Source organism: Falco punctatus (assembly GCF_963210335.1).
Source record: "Falco punctatus genome assembly, chromosome: 16".
NCBI classification, from domain to species: domain Eukaryota; kingdom Metazoa; phylum Chordata; class Aves; order Falconiformes; family Falconidae; genus Falco; species Falco punctatus.
In genome coordinates, this window is record NC_137596.1 from 5,652,208 (window position 1) to 5,668,308 (window position 16,101).

General features: G+C 46.0%; 1 protein-coding gene across 1 annotated transcript in view; it reads left to right on the forward strand.

Moving 5' to 3' along the window:
* LOC308054289 (uncharacterized protein) overlaps positions 1 to 16,101 on the forward strand; it is a 73,669-nt gene that overhangs the window by 24,787 nt on the left and 32,781 nt on the right. The window contains exons 1-11 of the mRNA XM_080366834.1: positions 1 to 9,687; positions 9,784 to 9,883; positions 10,626 to 10,792; positions 10,958 to 11,191; positions 11,643 to 11,740; positions 12,378 to 12,555; positions 13,046 to 13,273; positions 13,506 to 13,598; positions 13,759 to 13,932; positions 14,708 to 14,863; positions 15,617 to 15,737. The exon at positions 1 to 9,687 is cut by the window's left edge and continues 24,787 nt beyond it. Coding sequence (XP_080222960.1) covers positions 9,345 to 9,687; positions 9,784 to 9,883; positions 10,626 to 10,792; positions 10,958 to 11,191; positions 11,643 to 11,740; positions 12,378 to 12,555; positions 13,046 to 13,273; positions 13,506 to 13,598; positions 13,759 to 13,932; positions 14,708 to 14,863; positions 15,617 to 15,737 — 1,892 coding nt within the window. The 5' untranslated portion in view covers positions 1 to 9,344. The remainder of the gene's footprint in view (positions 9,688 to 9,783; positions 9,884 to 10,625; positions 10,793 to 10,957; positions 11,192 to 11,642; positions 11,741 to 12,377; positions 12,556 to 13,045; positions 13,274 to 13,505; positions 13,599 to 13,758; positions 13,933 to 14,707; positions 14,864 to 15,616; positions 15,738 to 16,101) is intronic.

Here is a 16,101-nt window from a genome sequence, read left to right on the forward strand (position 1 = left end):
GTCCCTCGGCAGGGGGCATTCACTGGTTCTCTCCCTTTGTGTAGGGAACTTACGCAGATGTAGTCAGGGCAGGTTCATGCAAGCCCTGCCCAGCAGGCATGTACTGCAGCACGGCTGGTCTGACTGAGCCAGAAGGACATTGCCAGCCAGGATATTACTGCGTTCTAGGTTCCAGCACCTCCTCACCTGTGAGTACTGAATATCTTGCATTGCTTCAGACCTTTTGACACTACAAAAGCTTTCATAAACCATAGTAATTTTATTTTTATTTTCCTCGCTTCAGATAGGGTTTGCATTTGGAGATCTTTGTCCACAAGGACATTATTGCCCTGCTGGCACAACACACCCTAAAGAGATGCCGTGCCCTGCTGGCACCTGGAATGGACAGAGAGGAGCCCAGGATGCAACTTGGTGTCTGCCTTGTGCCCCTGGGTTTTTTTGCAATATGTCTGGCCAGGATGCTCCTGTAGGACTTTGTGCACAAGGTGAGACAAAGCCAGAACTTCTTTAGCTGCTTAGAAATTAATTTGGTTTTGACTGGGAGACAGGACTCAAATGCTTTCTGCTTTAAGGCTATTACTGCACAGGAAGAGCAAAGACTGCAAAGCCAGAGGATGGTATCACTGGAGATCTCTGTCCTCGAGGACACTTCTGCCCTGCAGGCTCAGCAGCACCTTCTCCCTGCCCCAGCGGAGAATACAGTAATGCAACAGGTCAGGAACTGGATCTTTACAACTTCAGTGTGACTTGGAAGAGGCAGAAACACAGATCCTATTTTTTGCCTGTCTCCAAGAATGTCGATAGCTGCTGGCTGTTACGAGCATTCGGTGTTTGGGAGGTGAGGCAGAGAAAGGGGTTTGGGAGTGGTGGGGGTGTTTGGGCTTTTTTTCCTCGTGTCAACACGAGAAATATATTTCACCCTGCAGCAGCCGGTCTATTAGGATGGGAACAGTGACACTCAGTGCACAGAAAGCGAGTAAGCAGTTAAGCAGATGTCCTTGCGGTTCTGCCTGCCGCCTAATGGCGAGACGTGGCGGTTACTGGCACTCTGGGGCTGGTAGAGTGGAGTGGAGAAGCTTGCTGAATCAAACACTTTGGGGGGAAGGTACTTGTTTGAAGGCCAGTTACTGCAGGAGGGCTTGCAGAGGAACTGCATTTCAATTTCTGTTTCTTTAAGTGACCAAGCATCCAGAGGGAGGTTGTGCACGTGGTATTTTTCTTCTGCTTCGTTACGTGGTTCCTTTCAGTTTGGGTATTTCCTTCACAGGTCAAGACAAATGCTTTCCTTGTCCTGCTGGGTTTTACTGTTCAAAAGGACTAAGACGTCGCTGTCCTCCTGGCTTCTATTGCCCTCAGAAAACTGGAATCAGTTTTTATCCTTGTCCTCCTGGGACTTACAACCCCTCCTATGGACTCAGCCTGGCTGAGAGGTGTCAGCAGTGTCCTGCAGGTGAGGAAGTGACCGAGGACTCTGGTTGACCATGTAGGGCAGCGTCTACGAGGGTGATCTCCTGCACATGTATTTTCCTGATTCACTGATGGGTATCTCACCTCTAAGAAATGCAAACATAAAAACACACAAAGGAGGTTCCTTGACCTGCTGATGGTGTCCCCCATTGAGCGACAGAGGTTTTTTGAGGCTCTTGAAGAAGAGTTTGGTTGACACTCGGGGTTTTCCAGAGGAGCATGATCTGAGTTGGAATGTGGTTTTGTCCCAGTTGTGCTGATGCTGAGGCTGTCTCAAAGTTTTCCCCTTTGCCTTCCAATCAGTGTATACAGCACAGCAGTTCTCCTGTTTTTTCTCCCAGTTTGCTAATACTCTTTTTTTTCCCTCCAGGAATGTTCTGTGGAGAATGGGGATTATCCTCTCCAAGTGGTCCCTGCTGGCCAGGGTTCTTCTGCACAGCAGGTATTGAATTTAGCGTTCACAGGGCAAAAAGGGAAGTAAAAAAGTAGGAAGCTGTGGCCCTTCAGGGGCTGGGTTTTATACATTCTCTGTGCAATCTCTCCCTGGCTTTTATAGCAGAGTGCCAAGATAGTCCTGAGCAATGAAGCTATGTGATAAGGTTGTACTCAGTCACATCAGAAGTTTCTCTAAATACTTTCTTTCTGAGGAGTAAGACTTAGGAAAAACTAGAAGTAGTAGACTCCCGCAAGTTGCTACCATAGGAACTTGACTGTTGTGAGCAAGTTTCCTGGCAGCTTTCAGCCACTGTTGGCTTAAAATAAAGGTTTGTATTTGGAAGGACAAAGGATGTTAGGAAGGTAGTAGCAACTTCGTTCAGTCCTTCCACACCGTATTCAGTAGCACTGAGTTTTCTCTGTGCTGCACGCTGCAACCGTGCTGCTGAGGATTAGCATTTGATACGTGTCGCAGAAGCATGGGATGTGAGTTTAGGTGATTTAATAAGGATCCCAACATTTCGTTTTCTTTTAAGTAAGTTACTATGTCCTTGAAATTATCCAGAGAAGTCTGACATGAGAGCCACCTGCAGGAGCCGAAAAAACAGACAAATACATATTTTATGGAGGCCTAGCTCTCTGGTTTTGACTGTTCTAATTTGGCAGTTTATGCCTTCCTCAAGATTTCTTTCAGGTCTTCACCAATTCCTGCGTTCTCTGCCAGGCAGTTGCCATGAATGTTTTACCAAGATCAAGTCCAAATTTAAGATACCTTTTAGATGCATTTCAGTTTAAAGGAAACGCCAACAGATAACTGCGAGTGTTGTTTGCCATGCCAGTGGAAGGGGAGCTTTCATTAAAAACAGGACATCTTTTTTGTTTCTAACTTTCTATTTTCCAACTAGCGTGTAGGCCTGGAGACTGCTCTGAAACAGCAGTCAACTCTCTCTGAATCCATAGTTTGCTATGTGGGTGACAGGTCTTTGAACTCCATAGATGCTCCCAATATTCTCACATAAATAAAATAGTTTCTGTACCTACTGGCCTGTTCAATGAACAAATGGTTCTGGGTTTAGTGTGAGAGACGGGCGTCTGGGATCACTTTTAGTCCTAGTTGCAGCATTGGGAACTCCTGTGAGCTGTTCTCTTCTGGGTATCACTTTTCCTGCCTATACGTTAGAGATTGATGATATGTGCTAAAGCAGGATTTTATGAGCTGTAGTTAAATCTCACATTCTCATAGGGGCTTAGAATTCATTGTATAACATGTGGTCATAGTCTCCTTCCTTCCTAACACACCAGCTTTTAGAGCAGCAGGTCTACGGTGAAATAAAGTAAAAAGGCAAACCATCCAAATGTTTCTGTTCTCTTATGGTACTTGCTTTTAATTATTCCATTCCACTGTAGATTTTTTTGCTTTATTGTAGTAAGTAACAATCAGCTGCTCTCTTCTGTCAAGTATGGAAATGTTTCTTTAGGCATGGGGGACAGGCCTGCCTATAAATAGCAACCCGTATCTTACCTTTGGTCTATCTTCTTCGTGTAGGAGCAAGTGTCCCAAACCCTAATGGAGCCACAAACACGAGCACTGGTGGCCCATGCCCACCTGGACACTTCTGCCCCACTGGCACGAGTATCCCACAGCAATGCCCTGTGGGCACTTACTCAGATAGGTAAGCTGGTTCTTGGTTTTGCTGATGTTAATTTTTATTTTCCTTTTCTTTTTGGTCTCTCCCTTAATCCTTTAAGCAACAGAGCGCAGCTCAGTAAGGCTCGTTAGACACATCTTTGCATTGATCATAAAGGCTTCATGGTGGTTTTCCCTTGGCCAGAGGTGTAGGCATCAACAGTCTACCTGCTGGATTTGCACACTTGCCAGCAAACAGCCTGCTTATGTCCCTCACCAGGCTCTACAACTGGCAGGACTCCAGCTGCACAGTGTGTCCATCTGGCTATTACTGCAGCTCTGCCGGCCTCACAGCACCCTCGGGACCCTGCTCAGCTGGGTACTACTGCCTGTCTGGAGCTTCCTCGCCATCACCACCCGGTGAGCTGCACCGGCTGAACGTCAGTATCTTCGTCTGCTGTGTCACATAATTAGGGGCTTGGGCAAAGAGTAGCTTTAAAAAATGTCACCTTTTCCCCCAGTATTCTTGCCCCTGCATTAATTTTGAGGTATTTGTACCAATGTATACATGCCAAAGACGAAGCAGCAGTTGGCTCACCGATCTGTGTTATCAAAGGAGATACTACGAAAGTTACAGGTGTGTGCCTGTAATGGATATAGCCCGATTCTCCTTGTCATTTTATTGTGTCTTGGAAATAAAAATTTCCAGGGAAGAATTCCAAGTCCCCAGCAGACAATTCCATATTTTCCAGAATTCATGGTGTGTGTGAAGCAGAGTGTTTAGAAAGCTGATCTGTTAAGTATGGTTTGCTGTGGCTTTGCCAGTGAAGCAAGGACAGAAGAGACATGGTGACACAACATTGAGTAACTTCAAAGCTGGGATATGGTGGTCATTCTAGCTAGCATTGTACATCCTCTTGATCTCTCCTGGGATCCCAGAGGAGGCAAGATCCTCCTCAGCAGGGTGTTAGCGCCCTTTATTGGTGTGTCTCCTTTCTCTGTCCTAGGTATGTGGGAGAAAGGAGGCCCTTGTCCTGTGAGCCACTTCTGTCCTGAAGGAACCAGCTTTCCCTTACCCTGCCTTGCAGGGACTTACAACAACCTCACCAGACAAGCTGCATGCTTTCCTTGTGCTGCAGGCTACTATTGCCCAGCAAATACCACCAGCTACAGTATGAATCCTTGCCCAGCTGGCTTCTACTGCCCCAAAGGTGAGATGTGGGACAAGTCGATACATTGGCCAGGCTAAAACATCCTTCTTCAATGCAAGAGATTATCTCTGTGAACAAAAGGTTTAAGTGTCAATCTGGTTCTTCACAGAAAAATAAAAAACAACCCAACAACATTTCTTTAAACCATAGGTATGGCTGTTGCTTAACCCCCTCACGAGCAAGCTGAGCAGTGCCCAGCGCCTGCCTTGGCCATGAAGGGCAAGCTGTGCACTGTGTAGACCAGCAATGAGATAAACTGGCAGTGGTGGCGTGAATCGATACTGCAGGATTAATAGCCAAGATATTTATAGTTCATGAAGGATTCTTGCTCTCTTTATTCCAAAGGAACCAGGTTTGCTACCCAGTTTCCCTGCCCCCGGGGCTACTATAACCCTGACCCCATGACACAGAGCTTGGATAGCTGCCTGCCCTGTCCACCTGGGCACTACTGTGGGAAGGAGAACTTGACAGCTGCCTCCGGGGAGTGTGATGCAGGTGAGTCTGGGTCATTTGGCTGTCGTATTGCACAGCACTTGGGAGCAGTACGTTTGGGAGGCTGATGCTTATATCCTGCACCTTTTATCATAGCCTTTCCAGCCTGCTTGCTTGATTCACTTGCCTAACTGTAGTTCGTAACTAGATGCTAGTAAGATTGAAGACACCCTGGGCATCCACCTGACTTCCATCTGCTCATTCAGGTGGGCCCAGATTTCATGCGTCTGGTAGTCACAAGCAGTCATCTCTGCATCTGCCGTTCTGAACCTGCTTAGGCAGCTGAATTGAGCCTTGTGAGAGTAAAGCAAAAGTATGGAACTTAAAGATGCAAGATCTCTTATCATCTTTGTGGTATTATATAGAAGCATCATAGAACATACTACTGCATGGAAAATTATGCCATGATGGTGTTAAACTTTGGTGGTGTTAACCTGCCCCATATTCTGTGTGCTTGCAGTTGTGCCATGCAGACGTGACAGGCAAAGCCATCCCAGCTGGTTTATTCGTGATAATTTCTGGGGCTCTGTTATTGCTGGAGCTTCTCAGTCATGTTTTCTGTTCTCAGGTTGGTTTTGCATCTCAGCTGCTTGGACCTCACGGCCTTTTGATCTGGATAACTACACCAATGCCAACTGCCTCTGTCCAGCCACTGCCACTGGAGGGAAGTGCGTAGCTGGTTTCTATTGCCCCAAAGGAAGCCCAGAGCCTCTTCCTTGCCCTCCAGGGTTTTACTGCAATGCCTCAGGTTACTGTCTTTGGAGAAAAGGAGTGATCTGTTGTGAGGGGAGGAAACCAAAAGTGTTGTATAGACGAGGAAATGTTTGCTATTTCAGAACACATTAAGAGGACCCTAAAAACCTGAGTTTGCCCAGAATTTGCTGTGTGACCTTGAATGAGTCACTTTGCCTCTGTGGCCATGTTCCACTCTTCAGAGGACCAGTATGAAAAATCAGGGTCTCCTGTCAGACTCCTCTGTATTGTCTGCAGACGCTGAGATACTGACTGCTGCTTCATTTTCTCCTACTCTTTTTCTGTCCCTTCAGTATTCTTTCAGTGTGTTAAATAGGAGCTCTTTTTATCCTGATACTTCCATAGAGCTGTAGCAGTGCTTGCAAGATGCCTTTGGCATACCCTAGAGGGAGGCTGGGGGCGGTTGTTTTTCCTGCTTTTCTCCCTTAGTGCTTCGAGTGCTGTTATCTTCTCTGTCTTCCAGGTCTGTCTGTCCCCAGTGGGGAATGTACCGCTGGGTTTTACTGTAAAGGTGGAGCAGCTCTGCCTAAACCAACGGATGGTGTGACTGGGAATATCTGCCCTGTGGGGACTTACTGCAGTAAGTATCCAGCATCAATCGGGACTAAAAATACCATGTCACATAATATCTCAAATACTGAAAATTTCACGTCATAAAATATCCGAAAAATCAATGGGAGATTTTGAGAGCATGGTGGTTAACTTGTTAGGGTCTGACCACAGTGCCCAAAGTCCCAGATTCTTCTGTTCTTCCCCTGGCCTGTTCTTTGAAAGTGGTGACATATTGGTCTTGATGCCTCAACTCATCTGTCTTTAGAATGTAATTGGCTTCACCTCTGTTTCCCTTGGTAAAATGAAGCTAGTAATGCCTGTCCTCTGCCATGCGACGCTGTTTGATCTATGAGTGAAAAATAAGACTTTAGTGATGCTGTTTCCATGCTGCTGTGCATCCATCCAACCCTGAATGCAGCAATTTCATTCATTTTTCATTTCTGTCTTGCTCCTGTTCTCACAGCTGCAGCAGCAGCAGTGCCCAAGCTCTGCCCAGCTGGCACCTTTTCCAGCCTCCCAGGGAGGAAAATGCTTTCAGAGTGCCAGCCTTGCCCCTCGGGCTTCTATTGTGAGGTACCTGGCCTCAGTGCCCCAACCGGAGAGTGCTGGGAGGGTAAGTCATGAATAAACTGCACTGCATTGCAGATTGCAAAGTCTCTGGGGATGTGCTCAAAGGAGCATGTGTTTGTGTGTATTAGGTTCAGAATAAGTGTCTTCCTGTGAGTCACTGTTTTAGAGTGGAAAAGCCAAAGGTGGAAAAGCCGTTCACTTGCTGGGAGATCTGGCAGGAGTCAGAGGGGTGCTGTAGACTGCACAGGCACCCAGAAAATAGGAGTTACATTTTCACAATATCCAAATGTTGTTCTGTGCATCTTTCTTACAAGAGATGACTGCTCATTATTGACTCTTGAGCCTTCCTATGGATGAAAGTTTAGAGTCTTCATGCCTGGCTTCATTTTCAATGGTTTCATTCTCTTGGCTGGAGAACAAATTTCTGTGTGAAAAAAACCTTAGAGGTTAAAGCAAATAATTCAGATGTGAAAGCAGAAATAGTAATGTCTGTGTATTCGAAACAATTAAAATACTGGAAAGGGGAAACCTTTATTTGAAGAGTTTCAGTAACTGAAAGGAACTAGAGATGAGTGCTGTGTCCCTAAGTGTCTTCCTGTGCTACCTGTAAGTTTTACTCTGTGTTCCGGGGACCACTGGGTGGTAAATTTCCTTCTAAAGAGTGCAGCAAGTAGAAAGCTTTGATGTGTATTTGTCCCAGCAAGACTATGATTCAGATCAATAGTAATTTAAGTCAGCAATAGATTAATTTTTTGATTGGCCAGTGAGGTGCTTTGTAAGCCTGGGAGAACCTGTTCTCTCCTAATGAGCAGCACCTCAATAGCTAGTGTCTCTCAGTGACTCATTTAGTTTTCTTTCCCATATTTTCACTGCAGGTTATTACTGTGACAGCCAGCAAGGGCCAGTTATTGATTTCACCCTTTACCCGTGCCCTCAAGGTTTTTACTGCCCGCCAGGGACAAACAGGAGCACTCAGTACAGCTGTCCCGCAGGAACCTTTGGACCAAGGCAAAAACTGAAAACTGTCAAGGAATGTCAAAGATGCCCACCAGGAAAATACTGTGGATTCTCTGGACTTGCTGCCCCAACAGGTGTGTTTGCTGTTCTTCTGAGTATATGTGCTACTGCTAGAGAGTTGTGTCAATGGCTGATGGCTAGTGCCAGGGAGTTAGGACTAGGGTTCTGGTCTCAGCTAAGGTGAACTGTCCCATTTTACATTCAAGAACTTCCTGAGAAAGAAAAAGATTCTTTCTTTATAAGCAAGAAGTGAGAGAGGGACTGCAGAAACTAGAATTCTGTGTATGATACCCCATCAGAAAATGCAGTGGGCAGTTTTCCAGTGTCAAACCTGTCTGGCATTCTTTTTAGAATTAAGAGGGTTTTTTCAGCCTAGTTCCCAAAGAACTGATCCTTTCACGTAAGTGATGCGCGTGTGATTAGGCTTAGCAGAGAAAGAGAGGACAAAATACGCAGCAATGATCTCTCTCTAGTTTTTTTTCAAGATTGTTTTTTTCACATTGGTGTTGATGATTTTGTTGTCACTCTTTTGCAAAGCACTTCATAAATTTCTTAATGTTTCAGGCTTCACTTAAGGATGTGTTGAATATGTGCCTAAAGAGAAATGTGTGCTTAAGTAGTTGCCCAATATGGAGGCAGTGCTCAGTCAAAGCTCAGTAAAGTGCTTTCCTATCTAGGAACTGTCAGTCTGGCATCTGCTGCTGATTCTGCACTCCTTACGGTTACAATCAGCTCCTCTGCTTGATGACCATTACATCACTAATTTGTAGACTGGCAGTGGCTCTGCACGATGGCATAGCAAATGATTATTTCAGTCTGTATTCTGAAACTTGCATCTACCTGCCTATTATTTTAATATATCCATGGGGTTTGTATATGTTATTCTGTTTTCCAGGAGATTGTGCTGAGGGATTTTGGTGCAAAAGCGGTGCCCAAGTAAGAAACCCTCAAGACGGAGAATCAGGACTTCCTTGTCCTCCTGGTCATTATTGTCCTGAAGGTATGCTTTGCTAAAGCATCATTTTTCTTAATTTGTAGAAAGCATGAGGTGGCATTTCCCTCACTCTGGTGCAACTGATTTTGCCAGGTGCACCACTTCCATCACCGTGCCCTCCTGGCACATGGTCTGGCAGCGAAGGCAGTGGGCGTTTGCAGGAATGCCAGCCTTGTCCTGGGGGATATTACTGCAATAGCTCCGGGCAGAGGGCCCCTTCAGGACCATGCAGCCCAGGGTAAGTAGAAAAGCGAATGCATTTATGTACGCCGTTGTAAAGAAGAGGTGTTCTACAAGGGGTTTTCTTTACCCTTTTGAAATAAAGAGAGATTGTTCCTGTATTCACGGCTGCAGGTACTACTGTGTCACTAGGGCCCAGACCCCAAACCCCACTGATGGCCTCTCAGGAGCTCCGTGTCCAGTGAGTCACTTTTGTCCTCTTGGATCCAGGAGTCCAGCTCCATGCCCCCCTGGCTCCTACATGCCACACACTCATGGAGAGAAGTGCCATGCTTGCCCAGAAGGTGAATACTGTGTGTCTGGTGAGAAGGCACAGCCGTGTCCCCAGGGTGAGTTAAGGTCACACTTAAATGTCTGTCTTTGATTTTCCAAAGACCGCCGATTCTGATGTGTGTGTGTGTGTGTGTTTGTTTTTTTTTTTCCAGGCTATTTCTGTCCCAAGGGCACAGCTCTTCCAATTGCTTGTCCGGCAGGGTCCTATAACCCTTCACAAAGGCAAGGCAGCTGCCTCCCCTGTCCTGCAGGGTAAGAGTTGTGACAGCTTAGCATTATATGTATGACTAAGGGACTGTTGGAAATAATTGTTTATTCAGTCATCATGGAGGAATATGTGGTGGGAAAAACATTTATTTTACCACTGTAAAGCACTTGTCTCTGTGAGGAAGCAGAGCAACTATTAAGCTCTGTTTAGCAACGCTGTACAGTTGATTAGGGAACCGGGCAAAGCCCTAAACCAGGTTACAACTACACTGGAAAGGAATTTAGATCAGAAGGCTCTTCAGAGCAAGGAAACCATTGGCACCATAAACTTTTTTCCGTGTCTGAAGTAGTAGATGGTTCCCTTGGCAACAGGCTGGCATAGGCCCATGGAAGGGAAAGAGGATCTTGCGTATCACCTGATGCTGAGCCTGCCTTTTCCTTGGGGGATTCCTCTCCAATTACTGACTGGATTTGACCTTGATTAACTTTTACAAGTTGATGAATCACAGCCTGGATGTGTTATGACTCAAGTTAAGAAAATTATGTCTCTGTGGCTTTTGCAATTATGCTATCAATTTGGCATATGAGGAAACAACTGAGAATGTAGTAATATGCATAAGCAGGTTTCTTCTGTGGTCAATACAGCACAGTGCAGCAGCCACGTTAGCCTAGCTAGCCCCACTGTTATTATTCAAGTACTTGTGGATAGAATATTGCTAGGAAATGTCTTTTTTTTTTTTTTTTTCCTTCCCCCACTTTTGTTTTTTTAAATCTCTCTTTGGACCAGGTTCTTCTGCCCCAGAAATTCTTCTTCCTTTTCGGAGAATCAATGTTCAACTGGCCACTACTGCCCTACTGGTACTGCTTCTGCAACTCAGTTCCCATGTCCTAAGGGGACTTACAACCCACAGACTGGAAGCAGCCTGATGTCTCACTGCACCCTTTGTGACCCAGGTAAACAGCAAATAATGGTGACAGGAGAATATATGAAAATGTGTATTGAATGCCCTTGAGCTTCAGTGGTTCAGTGGATGAATTGTGTCAGTATGTAGCTTGCTCTCAAGTATCTTTCTGGATTTTTTTTCTGCCAGTACTAATGGCATTGCATCGCTTTCTCAGGGCACTACTGTGCACTTGCGGGGCAGTCACATGTTACAGGACCCTGTTTGGCTGGATTCTACTGCAGCAGAGGTGTTTCTAGTCCAACACCTACAGACGGTCTTCTGGGGAACGCATGCCCGAAGGGAACTTACTGTCCTGTGGGCTCTGCCTTTCCACAGCCGTGTCCTCGTGGTTATTACAGCAACTCAACTGGGAATACTGGGATCGAGGACTGTCTCCTATGTGATGCAGGTACAATACTGAAAGAAAGGATTAGCAAGATTCTAGCCAGACACCAGCATTTCTAGGGCTCCTGAGAAACTTTGTGGTTCTGTAGCAGACAATGACAAACAACTGCTTTGTTGGAGAGAGATGTTAGGCAGAGCATAGAGAGACTAAATCTGCCACTTTCCCGTGTAAGGGGATACTCGCAGTGAAGTGCAAGCCTCTGCACTGTGAGCTTCCCTTTCCACCCTTTCCCTAGATGCTTTGGTACTTTTGAGGTGATACAAGGAGTGCTGTTTGTTCAGGCATGTAAGCTCTGTACTTGCAGCAATTCTAAGTACAAGGATTTGGGTAATAGATGTGGGTGACATCAAACATGATGTTTCAGTGATTATTATTTATCACTATGTACTTGCTGTTGTCTGTCTTACGTGACCAATACCTTTATGGTCATTTTGTGGTGCCCCTTAATTTTAAGGGTATTTCTGCAATGGGACTGGACTTGTGTCTCCAACTGGATTATGTGAGGCGGGATTCTACTGTAGTGGAGGAACCATTTCTCCTAAACCTCCCAGGGTAAGCTGTGCTTGGGGTGTAAATAATGTAAAAATTGTAAAACAGAAGACCATAAGGTCACTTTAGTTCTTTTCCCCTGCATTAAACTCTCCCATACCACATTATCTTCTCTGTCAGGTGCATCTGGATTAATGATAGTGAAAGAGGCTAAAGGCAGCAAAATACACCTGGCCTTCCTTCAGCTTTTACATCTGAGAGGTGACCAAGAATAGCTCTATCTTTGCATATTGATGCTGCAAAGTAGAGTGGAATGCCATGTCAGATTAAAATTACAGAGGTTAGGAGTGCACAAGTTCAGTTAGAATACTGCATCTGTCAGCCCACGGCCTAGGCAAAATACAGTAAGAATTTTCAAAGATGATAACAAGACACTGGTTTTATGCCACAGCTCTCTGCGGACTACAGATGATGAAAGGGTGGTGCCATCTTCCAAATAGCCAGCCCAGCAAATTTGTTATGGGCAGAATTCTGATTCCTTATTTTGGAAGAAGATAGGTGTGCAGCCTTAAAAGACTGAATGATGAACGTAGGGTTTCATACTAGTCTAGTTCTCTTCACCATCGGAATCTGATGTAGATATTTTTGCAAGGCCACCCTCTGAGTTTGTAGACTGTAATTATGGTGTTTTTCTTCAAAGACGGCAGTCAGTGGAGGACCGTGTCCACCTGGACATTACTGCGTGGTGGGGAGCAGCAGAGCCCAGCCGTGCCCTCCAGGGAGTTATAGTCCGTCATGGAGTATGGCACAGTGTTTGGAGTGCCCAGAAGGCTTTTACTGCACAGGTGTCTCCACAAACTACACGGATTGCCCTGCAGGTGGGTCTGATTGCACCTACCTGCTCATCCTGGGAAGTCTTGTTTAAGGGATTAGCAGATGCCCCTACAGCTATTTGGAGTAGATTTGTCATTCGGCTGGGTTGCATGAGGCTGGACCCATCAGTGACCCGTGGTCAAAGCACTTAAGCTCTCTGAGATTCAGTTTGTGTCTGAATGTGGAAAATGGTAATTAGAGCAAACAGTTTTGACAGGAGACCTTTATCACACACTTTAAGATCTTCTCTTTAAAAAACTGCATGCTATTACAACTACTGCTAATCATCAGCCCTGATCAGCTTCATTTTATGCAGCTAGTGTGATGTAGCTATTGCAGAGCAGTGATAAATTGCAAAGATGGGCCCACCGTCACAGCCTGGGATCAGTCCTGCTCAGAAAGAGATGAAGAGAGTGCTGTATGTGCAGGCCGGGTATTCTTCCTAGGCTATTACCGGCATGGGTTAACCTTTATGAAAGCTGCCTTCTTTCCTAGGTCACTATTGCCCCAGGAATACAGAATTTGCCACACAGTATCCTTGTCCCCCTGGAACCTACAGTGAAGCTTTAAATATCTGGGCTGCTTCCAAGTGCCAGCTGTGTCCTCCTGGAAGGGTCTGTTCCAAGCCAGGCCTAGCAAGACCAGATGGACTGTGTGCGCCTGGGTGGTTTTGTCCACCTGGATCTACATCAAGCAAACCAGTGTTTCCTGGAAATTACTCTGGTATGAAGTGGAACAGTAAAGCATGATGATGATTATTATTGAGAAGGTGGTGTCACCTTCTCAGACCCAGACAGAGTCACCTAAGGACCCAGCCAGGTTCAGGATGGCTTACTTTCCTTTTTTATTTTCCTTAATTCCTTGCTCTAGTTCTGTTCTTCCTGAGCTTTTTAGATAAGACAGAGTGCTTTCAGTTCTTGTGGTTTAATTCAGTCTGTGTCTTTTCCGTTAACAGGCACGGCAGTTCCAGCTTTTGGATCTCTTGGGTTGTGCCAAGCAGGAACCTTTTGTCCTGCTGGTTCGTTTCTTCCTCTTCCCTGCACTCCAGGTAGGAGAAGAGTCTTTCTTCCTTAGTTGTGTTGAGTTGATTTTTGGTACATATGTACTCTTTTTCCCTTTTGCCAAAATCGGTAGGCAATCCCAGTCTTTTGCTGTGACTGGTTCTGGTGTCTCTTAAATGACAGCCTTGCTTCTGCCCCCCGCATCAGGTTCGTACTGTGCAACTGCAGAGCTTGCAGCTCCATCGGGTCCCTGCGAAGCCGGCTTCTACTGCATGGGGGGCTCCACACTCCCAAACCCAGTGGATGGAGCAGTGGGGAACGTTTGTCCTCGAGGCCATTTTTGCCCTGCAGGGAGTTACTCTCCATCTCCATGCCCCCCAGGTAGGTTTGATGGCAGCTGCTGCATGTTGTTGTTTGACTTCCCAGTGCACTGCTGAGCTTGTCTGAGTCTGTGCCATAGTTCTGCAGCCCCTTGTTACTTTGTGCTGAAGCGTGCCTTTATGTTCCCGAAGGGACAGCTGCTGTCAGCACGAAAGCTCAGCCTCTAATCCAGTGCTGTTGTATTGGAAACATCAGTCCTAAATGTGCATTCGGTCGGTAATTGCAGAATTGCCCCTGGAGCCGGGTCGGTGCCTACATGCTGCTGCACAGCTGCTGGCGGGGGAAGCTCTTTGCTGAGCCCTCCTGAAGGAGAGGTCGCACAGCCAAGCGCGTGCAAGAGCCTCTGCCGTCCTCTCTGCACAGTGAGAGCTGTCCTCTAACATCACTATTAGTGAGATAAAGGATTAAGTTGTGAGAAAGACGGGAATATTTGTTTCTTTCCCGGATTAAATCCGTAGTTACTTTAGACAAGTAATTGCACTGCTCAGTCCAGACCAGAAATAAATAGGAATTCACCTCAGCTGGCACTGAGGACCAACCTCTGACAGACCCCTCTTACAGGACAACTGTCATCTGCTCTTCTAAGGGAGTGCTGGGGACTGCGCTCCTGAATCCCTTCCTAGCCCGCATCCTTTTGGCATCTTCTGTAAGAGGTAGCTGGGGCTAGTTTAGCGAGGAAGTTACTATGTGAGCAGCTTGTGCTGCTCTCCATAGCCACTTCCAGCAGAGTCTAGGATGATGTGAGAATGTGCTTTTGGTGGCTTTTTATTTTCAGGCTCCTTTTTGGCACATCGTGGTGGCCAGTCAGCACAGGATTGCCAGGCCTGCTTCCCAGGGTGGTTTTGTTCTCAGCGGGGTCAGAGCTCCCCGGAGGGCTTGTGTAAAGAAGGATGGTTTTGCCCAGAGGGTTCTGTGTCAGGCCAGCATTCAGGTAGGAAATCTTTGGGATCGTTCTATACCCACAGGATTTGCAGTGGCAAGATGATCTTAAAATCTGACTTTACTTACAGTTTGAAGTTACGTTTAGGAATAGCTAGCTATTTAGATTTTAAAATGTTTTACAAAAATTATTGCACTTAAGACAGGTTAAGGAGGGGGTAATTGTGTGTAAATGTAGTAGAAAAAACAGGGGACTTTACCAAGGCAAATAATCAAGCTGAAAAAACATCCAAAGAGGAGTTTTTTCCTTGTGATATTCTCAACTTTGTTAGAAAGAGCTGGTGGGCGAGAGGTTATGTGCAGTTGTCTGTTCTTCCTTTCATAAGGGTGAGGTAGAGGTAAGTGTAACTTGGATCCTGATGTCCTGAAAACATGCAGGTGGCTCTGTGAAAAGGACGTTAGTGAGCCGTGTGGCAGTGCAGGGGCTGCAGCCCCTCCAGCTTTCTGAAAGCCCTTAACGGCAATGCATCTGCATGGCCCTTCAGTTAAAAGCCTAGCACTCGGTGGTACATGAAGTTGGTGTTCAGAGTGCAGCGCGCGGGCCTCCATGGCTCAAACCTGGGCTCAGCAATGGTTTTAACAAAACTGGGAGCTGGAGAGTGGGGATTCTTTCTAAAGCTGTTGTCTTACTAAATATTCCAATTCTAGGTTTGTGGTGATGCTTCCTCTAATGGCACTGTACAGCTGTTCAGGACATAAGCAGAGCAGTGACATTGCAAGTGTATTTTTTTTTTTTTGCTTCTAGACTACTTGTGTCCTGTGGGTCACTATTGCCCCACTGGCAGCCCGGAGCCCATGCCCTGTCCCTCTGGAAAATATCAGGACCAGGCTGGTAAAAGCCAGTGTGAAACATGCCCAGCAGGAATGTAAGTGAAATGGATGTGCTCCATCCTCTTGTTGCTTTCCTTAGGAGTAAACCTGTATTTTCTTCTGCCTTAGGCTGCTCTGTGTGTTGTATCCTTTGATGCACAAGGCTGGTTTTCTTGTTTCTGTTTTCCTATCACTTTTCCCTTTGTTATGTCACTTTCTGTACTGTAACCCAAGTGTTGTAGAAAATGCATCCTGGTAGGTCTGTCTGCTGAGATGGACAAAATAGTCTGTCAAGACAGGTTGTATCTTAGCTCTCCATTTGTTTCCTTTTATTGTGTAGTCTTAGACTGTCAGCGTTGTGCAGAAAAAGTTTCTTAGTCTCTGGCAGAACAGAGGGAGAGCATGGACTGAGGCAAGACT